Raw genomic sequence first — 18,405 nt, forward strand, 5'->3', positions numbered from 1 at the left:
GGTGTATATGCATCTGGCTGGGGTCATCTAGACCCAGCCCTCTTTCCTGCCTATGCAGGGGGTCGGACTCGATGGTCTATTGAGGTCCCTTCCGACCCGAACATCTATGAATCTATGTGTCTGAACCCAGCTCGGGAGTCTGGTCAGGAGCAGAGGATGCCGCTGGAGCGGAGTGGGACGAGTAGGGCTTGACCATGGGCTGCAGCATGCGGCCTTTGTTCCTCCACCTGGCTCGAGGGAGGGCTCCAGGCCCGGGTGGGGGGAGCTCCCCAAGCCCCAGGGTGGGGGGCAAGGAAGGGGGAGGGGTGAGGATAAGGTGCCTGGCTGCAGCGGCTAGAGGGCATTGCCCCCCTGGACAGCAGAAGACTGCAGCTCTCGCTGCTTGGGGGGTTGTGTGTGCATGTGTGTGCATATATGAGTGTACATGCGTGTGCTTGTGTGCATGTGTGCATATGCAAGTGCATGTGTGTCCATGCCTGCACATGCGTGTGTGCATGCATCTGTGTACATACGTGTGCATGTGCACATGTGTGAGTATGCGTGCACATACATGTGTGTATACATGCATGCCCATGGGTGCATGTGTGTGTATGCATGCATCTATGTGCATGAATGTGCCTGTGTGCATGCACACACATGCAGACATGTGACTGCATCCCTGTGTCCCCCGGCCTGGCCCGGCCCGGCCGCAGGGAGAGCTGAGCTTCGAGCAGGACTGCCTGGTGGAGGGAGGACAGCTGGACAAGCTGCACAACGGCACGCGGTACCGGGAGGTGCGGCAGTACCGCACTGGCCACCACCTCGTGCGCTTCTACTTCCTCACGCGCATCTACTCCGACTACCTGGAGAGCATCCTGGCTGACTTCCAGGCCGGGCCCCAGCCCGACCTCGTCATCATCAACTCCTGCATCTGGGATGTCAGCAGGTACCACCCACCGCCCCCGCTGCTGGGGGAGCTGCTGGAGACTCTACCTGCAGTACAGGGGGCCGGGACACAGATTAGTGGCTCTGGTGCCACCTGGCAGGGGGCAGCGCCAGGCCTCTGTGCATGGCCGTGCTAGAGGGCTGCATGCTCCACTCCGTGGCTTTCCCACTGCCTATCCCAGTGGAGTGGCCCCCAACCCCCCTTGCTGGCCCTTTAAGAGCCTGCGTGCAGCCCCGGCGCCCCGTGGTGGTTGCCCCAGAGGCAGTGCTGGGAAGCTGGGATGCCAGCAGGGCGCTGCAGGAGGCATGTCTTTGACCCTTGACCGCTGCCCCCCAGGTACGGCTCCAGCTCCATGAAGCAGTACCGCCTGAACCTGGAGCGCGCCTTCGTCCGCCTCGCCAAGGTGCTGCCCCCCAGCTGCCTGCTCATCTGGAACATGGCCCTGCCGCTCGGGCGCCGTGTCTCCGGGGGCTTCCTTGTCCCAGAGGTGAGTGTGGGCAGGGCTCCGTCTTCCCACCCTGCTCCGCTCCGGTGCTCGGAGCTGGACATCTGCTGTGCAGCCAGGTGGGGGGCAGATGGTCTCCATGTCCTGCTGCCGGGAGCCCTGATTGCGCCCCCCCCGCCATCTCCCCCAGGTTCAGCACCTGTCCCTGAGGCTGCGGGAAGACGTGATCGAGGGCAACTTCTACAGTGCAATGGCGGCGGGCGGATGCGGCTTCGACGTGCTGGACCTGTACTATCACTTCCGCTTTGCCACGCCCCACCGCCAGCGTGACGGCATCCACTGGAACAGCCACGTGCACCGGTGGCTCTCCCACCTGCTGCTCACCCACGTGGCTGACGCCTGGGGCGTCCGCGTCCCCGACAAGACGCGGCGGCTGCGTGAGTCTGGCTGCGCGACTGCGTTGGGGCTGGGCCAAGCACGGGAGATCTTGGGGGGGTCCCCATCAAGGGCAGCTCCAGCTGCGGCAGAGAAGGCTGCACTTGACCCGCACGGAGCTCCTCCAGCTCTGGGAGGGCTGCAGACAGCAGGACACGGAGCAGTGTCTTGAAGTCATAGTCAATAGGTTGGAGATGAGGAAATGCTTTGTCCTGTGGGAGAGATACGAGGGGTGGGGGGACTCTCCATCACTGGAGGTGTCAGGGAGAACCTGGATGGGCACCGGGGGGGGTGCTCGAGGCACAGCGATGCCTGTGCTCTGTTATGAGGGTGTCCCAGGCTTTGGGGCTGTGCTGGTGGCCCCTGTCTCCCCTTCCTGCTTCAGGCATCAAGGGGTTTTTAATCCTGCCCCAGTGGCGCTGGTGCTGCTGCAGCCCGGGCTGGGGGTGGGGCTGGGCTGGGCCAACTCTCCTGCTGCACCGACCCCGCAGGGTCCTGGTGGGAGGGTCTTGCCCCCGCGCTCAGGCTCAGCCCTGCGCTGCACTGGGGCAGGAAGGGATTTCCCCCCTGCTCAGACTGGTTGCACTGTGGGGTTTCCCCTTCCTCTGCAGCGGGGCACGGCCTCGGCCTGGGCTCTGCAGAGTCCATGACCTCCCTGACAGCAGCAGGATGCTGCCAGTCCTCTTCTCCCTGGGTACAGGGGGCAGGTGTGGGGGCTCTGGGTGTCTGTGAGCAACAGGCTGAGTAGCTGCGTACGGGGCTGTTGTGTAGGTTTAGGAACGCATCAGGCCGGGGCTGCGCAGCCCCTGTGCAGCCGGTGGCCACGTGCTGTGTGGGCTGCACTGGAGGTAACCGCAGCTCCAGGGGGTCTCCGGGCTCCGCCAGCAAACTGCTGCAGCCACTGGAGCGGGGTGATGCCCTGAACCCGTTTTCCTCCCTCCTGTCTCATTGCCGGCTCCAGGAGCCACAGGGATGATGGGAGCAGGACGGGGGCTCGGGCCCAGTGCGGGTGACAGCCGCTGGGTGGGGATGGGGGGCAGGATGGGGGCAGGGGCAGCCACGCACTGATGGGTTGGCTTCTCCTTCCCTTCAGGTTCCTTCCAAGACAATCACCCGGCACCGGACGCCTGGGCCAGCTCCTCCTGGGAGCCCTGGGCAGCTCCCTCCCGTCCCTGGGGTAAGGACTGGGGGCTTATGGAGGGGGGACACAGGCAGGGGGCACCTCCACGGGGCCAGGGCCTGGGAGGGACCCCATTGCCACCCCTGTCCAAGGCCCTCCCCTGTATCTGGACGTTGGCTCTTCACCTGGTGCTGCCTGGAGCTGCCTGGGCCCAGATCCGGCTGCACCCCCCAGGGAAAGCAGGGGGGCTACAAGGGCTTTGCTGTCCCTCTTGGGGGCCAGGACAGGGTTCTAATGCCCAGGGCTTTGGCGCTGGCTCCAGCATCCCCCTTCTCATGTCCCATGCAGCGCCAGAGACCCCTCTGCACCCCCCAGGCCTCCGGTGGGAGGATGAAGCCCAGGCTCCCTATGGGCCCCCAGCAGGTGCCTGCCTGCCCCACCCTGCTGCTGAGAGCAGCCCCTTCCACGAGGACACCCCGCTGCTGCCCGGCCCCTCCAGCTCCGGTGCCTTCTGCTCTGGCTACATCAGCTTTGACCACAGAGGTGCCCTGGGTAGGTGCCTGCCCCAGCCTGTGCCCCTGCCCTGTGCATGCATCTTGCATGCATGCATGCCTGTGAGTGCATGCATGTGCTTATGCATGCCGTTGGATTTATGCCTGTGTGTCTGTGTGTGCTTGCATGTGTGTGTGCATGTGTTTGCGTGTGTACCTGCATGAGCATGCGAGTGTGTGCGGAAGTACATGTGAGGGTGTGAGTGCACATGTGTCTGTGCATCGTGTGTATATGTGTGCACGCGGGTGTGCATGTGTACATAGAGCAGTGGGGCTGGCAGGGAGCTGCAGAGGTCACATTGGGTCGAATCCCCTGCTTGGGGCAGGATCCGCCCTGTCCAAAGCAGCCCAGACAGACCCAGCATCTAAGCTCTACTCGAGTGCCGTGAACCCTGACACAGTGTAGACTTCGTACCAAAACCTGCCCCAGGTAAATCAGGGGAACCGCAGCAGCCAACGTCCTGCTTCTATGAAAGGTCAGGAAACCCCAGGCCGAGGCCGTGCCCCCTCTGCAGAGGAAGGCAAGACCCCCAGTGTGCACCAGTCTGAGCAGGGGGGAAATCTCTTCCTGCTCCAGTAGGAGGAGAGACTGGAGGAGCTGGGCTGGTTCAGCTGGTGGGAAAGGCGCTTAAGAGGGGACATGGCAGCAGCCTGCAAGTTCCTGAAGGGCTGCCAGAGAGATGAGGGAAAGCACCCGGTCCCTCCTGCTGCAGAGGGGAGGATGCAGACTTATGGCTTGAAGTTGCAGCAAAGGAGGTTTAGGTTGGAGATCAGGAAACATTTCATTGTCAGAGCAGGGAGGTCTTCGGAGAGATGCCACGGCAGGGAGGACTCTCCATCACTGGAGGGTTAATGGAGAGGCTGGACGGGCACTGGGGGGATGATCTAGGTGCAGCGATGCCCGTGCTCTGCTGTGGGGATGTCCTAGGCTTCTGGACCAGAAAGGAATTTGTCTCCAGCTGTTGCTCCATGTGTCACAGGTTTTTTTTAAAGCCTCCCCCCGAGGCGCTGCCCAGGCTGGGGATGGGGCTGGGCTGTGCCCATGCTCCTGGTGGCATCAACTCTGCTGGATCCTGGCTGGAGGGTCTTGCCCCCACGCTCAGGCTCAGCCCAACGCTCCCCCATTTTGCATCTGCATGTTTGATTCTTGTGCAGCACTGTGCATTCATCCACAGTGACCTTTATCCCATTCGCTCCAGCCCCGCTTTCCAGTTTGTTTAGATGCTTCTGAATTGTGCTCACATCCTCTAGTGCATTCACAATCCTGCCCGGTTTTGTGTCAACTACAGACTGACTCAGGTAGCTCTATCTCCATGCCAGCATCCATGTAATTAATAGACACGTGGAACAGCACCGGGCCCAGGACAGACCCTGTGGGACCCCACTTGAAACCTGCAATCCTGACGCAGACCCCTTAATGCTCCCCCTTTGCCTGCAGCTGTTGGACCAGTTGTCTGCCCACCTTGTACATGCATATGTATGTGTGTAAACATGCTTGTGTACCTGTTTGTATGTGGTTCCTACTCTGCACTCCTCGCAGCCCCGCTCTGGGGCTCTCCCTGCCCCCCATCCCCCACCACGAGCCCCCTGCCCAAAGCACTAGGCCTGGGGCAGCCCCCAGGGGGTGCTCCTTGGATGGGGACTGGCACTGCTCTGGGGACCCCCTACCCCAAGGGTGGGCTGGGCCCAGCTGTTGACTGTGGACCCTTGTGTGGGGGGAGGGGGAGGCGTGGATAAGTGCCCCCCACATGTCCCAGCTCCCTGGGGCCCTGCCCCATTGTGCTGTGAGGAGTTGGGGCTGGCATGGCTGGGAACAGCCAAAAGTGTGTGTGTGTACATGTACTGTGAGTACATGTTTGTACGTGCATGAGTGTACACATACCTGAGTGTGCATGTCTGCATGTACAAGCGCGGGCATGTACATGGGATGTGTACCTGCATGAGTGCATGTTCATGTGTGCATGTACGTGCATGAGCCCACGTACCTGCATATGTGTGTGTGTGTATGAGTTTGCCTGTGTACACGCATGTGGGTGTGCATGTTGTACCTTGGCTTTAGCAGTAGGTCACACCTGCTGCACAGGTGGCCAGGGCAGCAACAGTAAACGAGACCTCAGACCTCTGTGGTCAGAAGGGATACACGGGGTTATTGAGAGATCAAACACAGCAGAGCTGCAGCACACACGACACGTGGGCTGAGCCGTCGTGCTGGCCCGGTGCTGTCAGGCAATGGGGCTTCTGCACACGTGCATGGTGCTGGCTTCACTTCCCCGTGCCCCAGTTGCTTTTCAGGTCGCCTCCTCTTTGACCCTTTTCCGTTCCTTTGCTGCTGTCATCTGCTCAGATGCCACCTTTCCTGCTCTGGCTTGTAGCTGGTCTCGTGCATCCATCACTTGTCCATGTCAGCCTCTGGATTTTTACTGTTTCCTCATGTCTCGTGGCTGCCTGTTTCCTCTTTCCCCCCTTGCCCACCTTTCCCCCTGTGTAGTCAGCAGCTTGTAGCAGACGCTGGTTATTTGCAGATCCCAAGGGGCACCCAGGGCTGTTTGTCTTTTGCCAGAACAAAAATCTCCCCCATGTTCAGCCCAGACTTGTCCTAATTCAGTTATGGATACTTCCCCCCTTGCTGCCCAGCTCAGACCTCCACAGGATCCCTATCATGACCTTCACTTATGCCAGTCCAAAGGTCACGTTAGTCTCTGCCTAATGCGGATCAAGCTTCACTGTGGTCTTGTAACTCTATAGTTGTGCTGTAGGAAGGAGGTTTGTTACCTCCTCACTATAAAGCAGGTCTCTATAAAGTGGGTTATTACATGTTTGTTTTATTCTACAAAGGATTATGATGCCGTCTCCCACAGCATTCTTGCAGGCAAGCTGAGGAAGTCTGGGTTGGATGAATGGACTGTAAGGTGGATAGAAAGCTGGCTGGAGCATCAGGCACAGAGGGTAGTAATCAATGGCTCGATGTCTAGTTGGCAGCTGGTACCAAGTGCAGTGCCTTGGGGTCGGTCCTAGGGCCAGTTTTGTTCAATGTCTTCATCAACAACGTGGAAGATGGGAGGCAGTGCACCCTCTGCAAGTCTGCAGATGACACCAAGCTGGGGGGAGCAGTAGATATGCTGGAGGGCAGGGCTAGGATTCAGAGTGACCTCAATAAATGGGAGGAGTGGGTCAAAAGGAATCTCATGAGGTTCAACAAGGACATGTGCAAAGTCCTGCACTTAGGACGGGGCAATCCCATGCACCGGTGCAGGCGGGGGGTGACGGGCTGGGCAGCAGCTCTGCAGAAAAGGACCGGGGGGGACAGGGGACAAGAAGCTGGACAGGAGCCAGCAGTGTGCCCTTGTGCCAAGAAGGCGACCGGCATCCTGGGCTGCATTGGGAGGAGCAATGCCAGCAGATGGAGGGCAGTGATTCCTCCCCTCTATTCAGCACTGGGGAGGCCACATCTGGAGTCCTGTGTCCAGCTATGGGCCACACTGCAGAAAGGATGTGGACAAGTTGGAGAGAGTCCAGTGGAGGGCAGTGAAAATGGTTGTGGGGCTGGGGGACAGAACTGGTGAGGAGAGGCTGGGGGAAGTGGGGTGATTTAGTTTGGAGAAGAGAAGACCGAGGGGGATTGAATGGCAGCCTTCACCTCCCTGCAGGGCGGCTGCGAAGAGGATGGAGCTGGGCTGTTCTCAGTGGGGGCAGATGACAGAAGGAGCAATGGGCTCAAGCTGCAGCAAGGGAAGTTGAGGCTGGATATTAGGAAAAACTTTCTCTCTAGCATGGTGCTGAAGCACTGGGACAGGCTCCCCAGAGACGTGGTGGAGTCTCCATCCTTGGACTAGCCGCCCGTCCAGGCTGTAGCAGGGTGGCGGGGGGCAGGTTAGGGGTGCTGTGAGAGAGGACACAGGAGCCCAGAGTCCCTATGGTAGGGCTTTTGCTTGGACCCGTGTGCCCCGAGCGCCCACCCTGCTGCTGTGGTGTTGCCCAGGGATGGGGGGCAGGGGCAGCCACGCACTGATGGGTTGGCTTCTCCTTCCCTTCAGGTTCCTTCCAGGACAATTACCCGGCGCCGGACGCCTGGGCCGGCTTCTCCCAGGAGCCCTGGGCAGCATCGGCCCGCCCTTGGGGTAAGGACTGGGGGCACCTCCACGGGGCCATGGGTGGGGAGGGGCCCCATCGCTGCCCCTGTCCAGCACCCTCCCCTGTATCTGGACATCAGCTCTTGGCCCAGTGCTGCCTGCAGCCGCTTGGGCCCAGATCCTGCCTCACCCCCAGGGAAGGCAGGAGGGTTGCAAGACCTTTTCCATCCCTCTTGGGGGCCGGGACATGGCTCTACTACCCAGGGCTTTGGTGCCGGCTCCAGCATTCCCCTCCTCATGTCCCATGCAGTGCCTGAGACCCCTCGCCCCCCACCAAGCCGCCGGTGGGAGGATGAGGCCCATGCTTCCTATGGGCTCCCAGCAGGCCCCTGCCCGCCTCCCCTGCTTGCTGCCGAGAGCAGCCTCTTCCACGAGGACACCCCACTGCTGCCTGGCCTCTCCAACTCCGGCTACATCAGCTTCGACCGCAGCGGTGCCCCAGGTAGGTGCCTGCCCCAGCCCGCACCCCCTGCTCTGTGTGTGCGTGTATGCATGCATGTGTGTGTACGTGTACAAGTGTGTGCGTGTGGGAGTATGTTTGAGTACATGTGAATGCACATGCATGTGCACGCATGCATGCTCGTGTGTTTCTCTCGGCCCCTGATCTCTCTCTCCTCACAGCTCCTCCCATGTGTATGTGCATGAGTGCTCATGTGTACACGTGCAGACAAGGTTCCTTGGGTGAATTTGATATCTTTTATTAGACCAACCCAAATGGTTGGAGAATAGTTATTAAGCAAGCTTTCGGGTTCAAAAACCCTTCGCCAGGGTACATGTGTATGTGCACAAGTGCCAATGTGTATGTGTGCATATGTGTGTGCATGTGCACAAGGGCCTGCATGTGTGTATGTGCACAAGTCCCCATGTGTATGTGCATGCAGGTTTGTGTGTACATGCATGTGTGTGTGTTAATGTACATGCATGTGCACATACATGCACATGCATGGGCAGGGCAGCGTCCCCGGAGCCTGTTGCACACTCCTGTGCTGTGTGCGTGGCCTGTCACCTGCCCCGTCCCCCCACCCATGCTGATGTGTTTTCTTCCCTGCCCTCTTCTCGCTTCAGGTGCTGCCTGTGCCACCCCCGGGCTCCTCCGTGTGCCCTACCCTCTGGGCCGCCCAGGCCGTGCCCGCCACCACGTCAGGCGCCGCCAGCCCTTGGCCCGGACGCTCGGGGCCCCCTATAGCCGCCCCCTGCCTTCCCACCCCCACCGCTACTGGGGGTCCCCCCACCCCTCCAGAGTCTCAGGGTCCCAGCTCTGTGCGGGCCAGGCGTGACCCCGTGTGCACACTACAGGGCCATGTGCAATGCTCCGTGCGGCATGTGGACACTGAGCTGTTCTCCCCTGCTCTGCCTGCATCCCGCTGGGGCCGGAGGCTGTCGGGTCCCACCTGGGCCCATCTGGGTCATGCCATGGCCCTGGGCTCTGCTGCTCCACTCAAGCCAGCCCTGTCCTCTGGATGTGGCTGGCAGCTGCTCCATTGCCAGGTGCCCGGCTGGAGCCGTTTGGGACCAGGGGCCGTGGCAGCTGATGGGTTTTTAAGGACTGTAAGGATTGGATAATAAAGCTGTGATCTCATGGGGCCAGCGCCTGCTCCTGTGTGCAGCCATTGCCCTTGGGTAAGAACCTACTGCTGCTGCTCGTACCTCAGCGTGGCTCCCCATGGGCCGTGGGGGCGCAGGACACCTGGGTTTTGCTCCCTGTCTTGTGTCCCTCGCAGTGACAGGCTGGAGCTGGAGGCCCTTCAGTGGCGCAGCCAGTCTGGTGGGGGCCGCAGAGCTAGGGAGCAGCCACTTGGTGGGGGTGGGGAGGGAGTCTTTCCTGGGGTGAGAGAAGCATGCACACACCCACACATGCGTGTGCACACGCATGCAGTGGAGGTAGCAGGGTTTAAGGCTGTAGGTTTTCCATGCTCTGCCCATCCCACGGCAGCGTGTCGGGCTGGGAGCCGCGGAGGGGGTCAGAGCCTTTGGGGTCTTGCTGTGCGACTCGGGGAGGACTCGGGTCCTGGCCCAGACTCTCACCGGGACTGGGCTTTGTACTAGCCCATGGAGGGGAAGGTTGGGGGGGGTTGCAGGTCCCTGGTTGGAGTCTGCTGGTGAACTTGACTCTGCCAGGTGCTGCGGAGCGGGAGGCTGGGTGGTCGGAGGGAGGGCAGGGTGTTGAATGGGGTGGTGGAGACAAGGGTGGGCGGTTGGGGCTGCAGGTTATGGTGGGCAGCGGGCTGCGGGTCGGGAGTGAGGGGCACTGCCAGGCTTGGGGGGCGCAGAGGTCTTGTGCATATGTGCATGAGTGTGTGTGCACATGTATATGCACTACCCCCTCCCCTGTGCCCGCCGGGCGCAGGAGATGGATCCAGCCCAAGCCAGAAGCACCTGAGCATGGGGAAGCGGCTGGGGAGGGTGGCGCGGGGCCCAGCTGGGCTCCAACATAAACACGCCAGCCCCATGCCAGGCAGGACGGCAAACAGCCGGCCTGTGTGCACAGCCCCCCTGCGCCTCACACGGGTCAACACGGGCCCAACAAGCTGCCCCTTGTCCCTGCCACGTGGTGGGCCCCGGGGTCTGGCTGGGCCTGGTGGGGCAGGAGGCCCCCGGGCTCTGATTTGTCAAACCAGAGGCTTCCCGTGCAGGGCAGGGGCAGCCCTCGCTGCTGCCTTTGCCTGGGGTGAAGAATCCGGGCTGTGCACATGCATGTGCATGCATGAATGTGCGTGTGTGTGCATGCATGTGTGTGCTGGCGTGTCTAGGGAAGCCAGGCTGTTTCTCTCTCCCCTGCAAAGGTCAGTGCTGGGGTGGGAAGGGACAGTACAAAGATGCCTCCCACCTCTGCTCCCAGCCAGCCGGCCCTGCTCTGGCGGGCGCCGCGGGTCCCTTGAGTCCCTGAAGAGCGGCCGGAAAGGAGAGAGGGAGAACTGCCTTTCTCGGGCTGCCAAGAGCAGGATGCGGCTCTGGGGCTTGAAGCTGCAGCCAAGCAGGTTTAGGTTGGAAATTGGGAAATGCTTCATCCCTGTCTGAGCAGCGAGGCTGGGAGAGACGCCCGGGAAGGGGGTAGTCTCCATCACTGGAGGTGTCAGGGAGCGGCTGGACGGGCACTGCGGTGGGGGGTGATCCAGGTGCAGTGATGCCCGTGCTCTGCTGTGGGGAGGACCCAGGCTCTGGGCTGTGCTGGTTGCCCCCTTCTCCCCTTTCTGCTCCACGTGCCAGGGGGTTTAGGGCGCTGGTGCTGCTGCAGCCAGGCTGGGGATGGGCCGGGCTGTGCCAATGCTCCTGCTGGCACCGACCCTGCAGGGTCCCGGCTGGAGGGTCTTGCCCCCTCACTCAGGGGCCAGGCAGAGCCACGTGGGATGGGTTTCCGGGAAGCTCGTTGATAATCTTGGCCGTTTGCAAGGTGCCCAGGCCAGGCTGCAGGACGGGGAAGGGGAGGCCCCCAAAGCCTGCACCTGACTGATGGTAGCATGACCCCGATCAGCTGTGACGGCTGCACGGGCAGCGTACGACAGGAAGCCCCCGGCACACCATCTCAAACCAGCCACGAGACGCTCGTCAGCCCACCCTGGCCTGATAAGAGACGCTCTAAGAGGGGACCCGGCATTACCTGCTCCGAGTGCACTATCGTCGCTGCAGCTTCACGTGGCCGCGATGCCAGTGCGAGAGCTGAGCTACTTGCTGCTTTGCTACCATCGATCTCCAGCTTTTTGTTCATAAAAACGCTAAGCCGCACCTGTTTATGGATACCATCAGTTTGCAGGTTGAGGACAAGCAGAGCCTCATCATGGTGAGGGAAGGCAATAAGGGATCCTTCTTTTTGGATGTCCGAAAACCCTGACAACCCGACACCTTTCACAGCCCCAAGAAGCCAGGTTCGTTCCAGGCCCGAAAGGAAATTTAAGCCAAGATGAGCCATCAGACCATTAGCATCAGGTGCCTGTCACTGTGGAGACAAGTGTATTTGGAAAGAGCCAGTTCAAGCAGACCCACGTCCCCGGCGGAGGACAGTTGTTGCACTGGGAGAAGTGTTTGTTTTCCTGCCTTAAGCTGTGAGCAAGTAAAAGGCCGGGCTGTGGATCTGCTGCTGCCTGTTGCCCGTAGCCAACCCACGGGGTTATCTGTGATCCAGGTAAAGCCGCGCAGCAGAGCAGGCAAGGACGTCTCCGACGTGCTGAGCACCCAGGAGGGACTGCCGCGGAGCCACGGACCCCTTGCTCGGCTCAGGGACCCCCAGGAAATGCCGGCTCTGAGGAGTCACGCTTCTTGACCCCCGAGAAATACAGCGATTCCTCACGGCAATGAACTGCCAGTCCCAGCGGTGCAGGGGGTTGTGACCCTGTGGATTTTGACTGGTTTCTCGCGATTCGCATGCAGACGTGACGGGCCTGTATCATGCATCCCCTTGAAAGGATCTCTTGGCACCTGGGTGAGAAGCAATGCTCTAGGACTGCCGGGTTGGGATAACATCGACTCCTGCTGGTGGGGGGACGGGACCCTGGGCGAGGGGGGCTCCCCGGCTGGCGTTCGGGAGACTGAAGGTCAAACTCGGGGGAGCTGGATGGGGTCGGTGGAGACCTTGCAGCCCCCGTGGCTCTGCAGGAGGTGTCAGGGTGCCGCGGGGATGTCGAGGCGGTAGTGGAGGATGTAGAACTGGAGCAGGCGGGCGAGGAGCGAGGGGCTCTCGGTCACCACCAGCCGAAAGCCCAGGCGCTCGTACAGCTGCTGGGCTGCGTGCTGCACCATGGAGGTCTCCAGCACGACCGCCCGGTACCCGTGCTCCTGGGCGAACTGCAGCACAGTCCTGGACAGTGCCCGGGCGATGCCCCTGCCCCGGTACGCCTGCCGCACCGACAGGCGCTTCAGCTCCAGCGCAGTGCCCCTCTCCGCCGGGTCTTGCAGCTGGACGGCGGCCACCAGCCCCACCACGGCCCCGCCGGCCTCAGCCACCCACAGGCAGGTGTTGGTGGCCCCCAGGTAGGTGCTACGGATGTCCTGCAGGTCGGTGCGCAGAGCCAGCTGCACGTAGTCAGTGACTATGGACTTCATCGACCTCCAGGCCACGACCAGGATGACCGCGACGGGCAGCAGGGCGAGGAGGATGGACCCGGAGGCGGCGAGTCCCACGAGGAACAGCCCCAGGAGGAAGAGGTGGGTTTTCAGGGACTTCAGCAGCTTGGAGCACATGGCCGGGGCGATCTCATGGATCCCATCAGCAAAGATGGTGCGCACGGCTTCATAGTCCCCGTCCTCGTAGGGCCGGATGCGGCACTGGGCCATTACGGCCTCACATCCCTGTGGGCCTGGAAAACAAGCGCTGGGTTAGGAAGCGCAGGGCACTGATAAGGGAAGCTAAAGGCCATCAAGGAAAAGCCCACGCCTGGAAAGGGGGACAAAAAGGTGCTTTTGTAAGGAGCAAAGGAGCCACTAGCAGCAATACATCCGTCACCAGATGGAGATAGTAAAACTGGTGCTAAGGAGACAGATCAAGTAGCAAAGCGATAAGGGAAGCTATAGACCATCAAGCCGACCCCACAGCTGGAAAGGTGGAAGGCAAGGAGCTATGTTGCACCCATCGGGGTTTGGGGATAATTAACTCAGTCATAGGGTCACAGACAACGAGGGCTGGAAGGGAGCTCAGGAGGCCACATCTAGTCCAACCCCTGCTCCAAGCAGGACCAGCCCCAGCTACATCCTCCCAGCCAGGACTTTGTCTACCTGGGTCTTAAACACCTTCAAGGGCAGCGTCCTTCAGCTACCTCCTTCCTCTTTCTGCTCTCTTCTGCCTCAGTCTCCTCCAGCTCCCTTCCCTAGGAGCCTTTCACCTCCTGCGGCCGACCGGTTATCTGCAGCCGCTGGCCCAGGCCTCCCGGCAGCCCTGCGGTTCGGCTTGTCCGGCTGTGGTCCCCGCAAGCCTGCACACTCCTCCGCCTGGCGTGTGCAGCCTGCTGCCAGCCTTCGCCAGCCAGCCCGCTACAGGCACAAAGCGCTTCCAGTCGTTCCTGGCTGCAGAAGGTAAAATACTGATGCAGAAATACCAAGAAGCTGGTGCTGCTGGAGAGGCGACACGTTCAGCGTTTCTGTTCCTTGCTCAGGGAGAAGCAGGGCGGTGAGGCGCTATCCAGGCCCCAGGGACGGGGGGGACAGCAGGCACTCGGGGAAATGCTCTCAACTCAGGCATCCTTCATGGCTTGTGCCCAGAGCAGCTAGTGGAGCAGACAGCCGGGTGCTGGTGGGAGCCTTGCCACATCAGGGACAGCAGCTGCATGCCCTGGGGACCCCCGGATGGGCTGGGTATCCCCAGGTCACAGCCGGCCCAGCCCTTGCTCCAGGCATGTCTGAACTAGCTGGGACAGGTTCCTGTTCAACCTGTTCCTGCAGCTGGACAGCAGCCCAGCAGCACGTGACCAGGCCCATTGCGCACAGAGATTTGAGGTTCAACAAGGACAAGTGCAAAGTCCTGCACTGAGGAAGAGCAATCCCCTGCCCCGGGGCAGGCGGGGCGACGGGCTGGGCAGCAGCTCTGCAGAAAAGGACCGGGGGGGGGGACAGGGGACAAGAAGCTGGACAGGAGCCAGCAGTGTGCCCTTGTGCCAAGAAGGCGACTGAAATCCTGGGCTGCATGGGTAGGAGCGGTGCCAGCAGATCGAGGGCAGTGATTCTTCCCTCTATTCAGCACTGGGGAGGCCACATCTGGAGTCCGGTGTCCAGCTGTGGGCCCCCCGCTACAGAAAGGATGTGGACACGTTGGAAAGAGTCCAGCGGAGGGAAATGAAAATGGTTGGGGAGCCGGGGGGCAGGACTGGTGAGGAGAGGCTGAGGGAACTGGGCTGATTGAGTCTGCAGAAGGGAAGACCGAGGGGGATTGAACAGCAGCCTTCACCTCCCTGCCGGGGGGCTGCACAGAGGATGGAGCTGGGCTGTTCTCAGTGGGGGCAGATGACAGGACAAGGAGCAATGGGCTCAAGCTGCAGAAAGGAAAGTTGAGGTTGGACATTAGGAAAAACCTCTCTCCTGAGAAGGGTGCTGAAGCACTGGAACAGGCTTCTCAGAGCGGTGGTGGAGCCTCCATCCTTGGAGGTGTTTAAGACCTGGGAAGACAAAGTCTTGGCTGGGAGGATGTAGTTGGCTGTTATCATAGAGCCATGATGGTGGCAGGGAGCCCCCGGGGCCACATCCAGACCAGGCCCCGCGTGAGGCAGGATCAACCCTGCCCAGACCAGCCCAAACAAACCCCGTGTCCAACCTCTGAGCCACACAAGGCAGTCACTGCCATGATTTCTTTTGTTGCCCTTGCCATGGGCCCTGCCACACCTGGTGCTTGGCCGGGGGTCTTTAGCTTCCCTTATCCTCGTCCTACACTTCAGGCCTGCTGCTTCCATTACTGTCCCCATGCACTTCATCCTTTCCAAATGCTGCCGTCATTCCCCTCCTTAGCCTTGTGGGGCTTCTAGCCTCAAATCTGCTGTCCCGAGAAAAGCACCCCGGCTTCTCCACACCTGGGACCAAACATTGCTTAAAAGCCGAGGTCCCAGCTTTCATTCCCAGGTGCACAGAGGGGGCAGGGACAGGGGGGCCGTGCGGCTCTGCAGCCTCCTGCATTCACAGGCCACCCCGGCACCGCTGGTGAGGCTGCAAGGCTACCTGCTCCAGCCACGGTGCTCTCATGGCACATGCTAAGATCGTCGGATATTTGGCACGAAACCACCCCAGAGCCCAGTGCAAGGTGCCCGGGTAGAGAGCAGGGCCCTGCCCCAGCCACGGTGGGGGCGGTGGCAGGGAACAAGTGGCTTCTCCTGAATGTTTCCCCAGTACCTTTGCCCAGGGTCATCCTCCACATTGAGGGGAGCATCCCACGGCCTCCCTGCACCCAGAGCCTGGCCTTGCCGGGGTCCCCGTCCCTCTAAATGCCAGCTCCCCCCAGCTCCCCATCTCAGTGGTGCTTCTTTCCGGGTCCATCCCACCACCCACGGGTCTCAGAGCAGCCCCATCCCACTTGCCCCTTGTCCCCTGTCAGCCTGGCTGGGACCTGGAGGCTGCATGGCCATGTCCCACCCCGGGGGGTCCCTATGAACCCCACTGACCTGGCAGGGGTGTGAGGATGGGAGCTGCTTCCCCGGGAGACTCCGGGCTGGGGAAAGCAGAGCCCTGGGTGGGGGAGCAGGGCTGGGTCCTGGACTCTGCCCCTTGTCCCTGGATGCCTGACTGGGCGGCCGGGAGCTGCCTGGTGCCGCCCTAACCCTTCCCTGGCAGCAGCAAGGCAACGGGGCCCCCAAACCACAGCAGCAATGGTGGGATGGGTGAGCGACACGGATCCTGGGCACAGACGTGGCTCACCGTGTGCTGTCCACTGTTTCAGCCAGTCCTGAGCACGGGGTGCGAGTTGCGATGTAGCCCCACACTGGGCTGGGAGCTGTGCGTGTGACCGGGCTGTGCCGATGCTCCCGGCAGCACCAACCCCGCAGGGTCCTGGCTGGAGGGCTCAGCCCCGCGCTGCACTGGGGCAGGCAGGGATTTCCCCCTGCTCAGACTGGTGCACACTGGGGGGCTTTGCCTTCCTCTGCAGGGGGGCACGGCTGGGGCCTGGGCTCTCTGCAGCACCCGCGACCCCCCTGGCAGCAGCAGGACGTTGGCAGCTGCGGCCCCCTGCCTTCCCAAGGGCAGGGGCGGGGGCGATGCCTGGGGCTGCATCGGGGCGACTGTGTCGTGTTGCTCAGAGGTTGGAGCAATGGGGCTCCCTGTGCTGGGAGGGCTGGGGTGGGCAGTGCTGGGTGGGGGAACCCGGTGCCGGCAGGGTCATGTGCAAGGATGGAGCTCAGTCCCAGCTGGAGCTGGGTACTTACGTGACATGTGCTCGGGCACACCCAGCGTGGCTGCGGTACCTGTTAATTTCCTAGGGGCCACCCCGATGGCAGGGAGACCCGCTGCAGGCCTTGACTGGGGGCCGTGGTGTCGGCACCGCGGGGATGTCGTAGTGGTAGCGGATGATGTAGAGGTGGAGCAGGCGGGCGAGGAGCGAGGGGCTCTTGGTTGCCACGCGCTGGAAGCCCAGGTGCTCGTATAGCTGCTGGGCCGCGCGCTGCACCACGGAGGTGGAGAGAACGACTGCCCGGTACCCGTGCTCCTGGGCGAACTGCAGCACAGTCCTGGAAAGGGCCCGGCCGATGCCCTGGCCCCGGGATGCTCGCCGCACCGACATGCGCTTCAGCTCCAGTGCGGTGCCCCTCTCCGCCGGGTCCTGTGGCTGGACAGCAGCCACCAGCCCCACCACGGCCCCGCCGGCCTCGGCCACCCACAGGCAGGTATCGGCAGCCCCCAGGTAGGTGCCGCGGATGTCCCGCAGGTCAGTGCGCAGAGCCAGCTGCACGTAGTCGGTGCTGAAAAACCGGACGTAAACCCAGGCCACGGCCAGGACGATTGCAACAGGCAGCAAGGCGAGGAGGACGGACCCGGAGGCCACAAGCACGAGGAAGAAAAGGCTCGGGAGGAGCAGGGCAGTCCACGGGGATGTCAGCAGGTGCAGGAACGCGGCAGAGCTCTGCTCCATGATGCCTGCGGCAAAGATATCACGCACGGCTTTATAGTCCCCATCCTTGTACGGCCGGATGCGGTACTGGGCCATTACGGCCTCACGTCCCCGTGGGCCTGAAAGATGAGCGCAGGGTTAGGAAGTGCAGGGCACTGGTAAAGGAAGCTAAAGGCCATCAAGGAAAAGCCCATGGGAGCTGCTTGGGGAGCAAAGGGGCTCCCGGCAGCCCTAGACGGAGGCAGTAAAGCTGCGAACACCGATAGAGACGAGGCAGGAGCGTTCGATGCACCTGCTCCATCACCAGGAAGAAAGCAGCTGATGCAGCTCTTTCCATCCAGGGGGATCGAGGGAGATGGTTCAACAACACTGATTAGGGCTGGACGTGCTGCCATTAGCTCGTCCCGATAGCAAGAGTCCGGCGGCAGTGGTCTGAGACCTGCGTCCCTCTGGGGTTAATTTTTAACAGCGCTGGACTGGGCAGGGACCCCAGAGCTGCCGTCGTGAGCCCATGTGCCCGGGGCAGTACGGGCTGCCTGGAGCCGTGGTGGTGGAGGCAACTGCCAGGGGCATGTGGCCCAACTCGCTGCACGGGGAGGATCCTAGCCCTGCCGGGCTGGGGGAGCACAGCTAGTCCAGGCCCCGCTCCCGGGGGAACCCGCCTGGTGTGGCCCAGCTCAGACCGCGTCTAACCTGGTCTAACACCTCGGGGACAGCCAGGGCAGGATGCACGGTCCCTGTCCCAGCCCGATGCCATCCGGTCTCTGCCAGGAGCCACTGGAGATGGAGACTCGAGTCTCCAGATGTGACCCCATCCTTCCCAGCCCCTCTGGGCACCCGGTGCCTGCAGCTCCCGACTCCACAGCCCCCGCGGCAGGGCTCCAACCCAGAGCAACACGGCAGAGCAGCTGCTGCAGGCCGGAGATAACACCTTCAAGTGACATTTGGCTGTTTATCTTGCTGGGATCCTATGCTCCCTGCTGACTTCCTGCCCCTGGGGCGGGGGCTGGACTCTGATCTTCTGAGGTCTCTTCCAGCCCTAATGTCTATGCAAAAAGATCTAAGAAAAACCCAGGTCACAGCATCTCCTACACTGTACACCGGGCTTGGGCAGCTGCAGCAGTTGATCCCCGCAAAAACCCCCAGCACAAACAGTCAGTTGCCTGGACCAGCGCGTGTGGGAGCTGGTGCCTTATGGCACAATAAGCCTGCTGGTTCCAACACCTCTACTGGTGCAGGCGGCCAAAATATCCAGGCAGAAGACTGTTCCTCCCCCCCCCCCCCG

The 18,405-nt window shown here is 61.7% G+C and overlaps 2 protein-coding genes across 12 annotated transcripts in view; one reads left to right on the top strand and one right to left on the bottom strand.

The window, feature by feature from the left end:
• Nucleotides 1-8,921, top strand: part of PCED1A (PC-esterase domain containing 1A) — a 17,042-nt gene extending 8,121 nt beyond the window's left edge. For all 3 annotated transcript variants that reach the window (XM_025194492.1, XM_025194491.1, XM_025194490.1), the window contains exons 4-11: nt 693-925; nt 1,262-1,412; nt 1,561-1,807; nt 2,899-2,982; nt 3,274-3,477; nt 7,511-7,594; nt 7,857-8,048; nt 8,672-8,921. In XM_025194492.1, the coding sequence (XP_025050277.1) occupies nt 693-925; nt 1,262-1,412; nt 1,561-1,807; nt 2,899-2,982; nt 3,274-3,477; nt 7,511-7,594; nt 7,857-8,048; nt 8,672-8,883 (1,407 nt within the window). In that variant the 3' untranslated portion in view covers nt 8,884-8,921. The remainder of the gene's footprint in view (nt 1-692; nt 926-1,261; nt 1,413-1,560; nt 1,808-2,898; nt 2,983-3,273; nt 3,478-7,510; nt 7,595-7,856; nt 8,049-8,671) is intronic.
• The window catches only part of LOC102374866 (putative N-acetyltransferase 8B), a 12,742-nt gene continuing 3,223 nt past the window's right edge, over nt 8,887-18,405 (bottom strand). For 2 of the 9 annotated variants that reach the window (XR_325404.2, XR_003092227.1), the window contains 2 exons: nt 16,438-17,239; nt 12,765-12,897 (listed from right to left, as the gene is read on the bottom strand). Coding sequence is in view for 7 of the 9 variants with exons in the window: in XM_025194493.1 (XP_025050278.1) it covers nt 16,488-17,216 (729 nt within the window). In the remaining 2 variants the exon portion in view is untranslated. Of the gene's footprint in view, nt 12,898-13,312; nt 13,981-16,437; nt 17,240-18,405 lie in introns of those variants that run through there. The other 7 variants (XM_006038013.3, XM_025194494.1, XM_025194496.1 and 4 more) reach the window with 7 other exon arrangements.

Source organism: Alligator sinensis, unplaced genomic scaffold (assembly GCF_000455745.1).
Source record: "Alligator sinensis unplaced genomic scaffold, ASM45574v1 scaffold1676_1, whole genome shotgun sequence".
NCBI classification, from domain to species: Eukaryota; Metazoa; Chordata; order Crocodylia; family Alligatoridae; genus Alligator; species Alligator sinensis.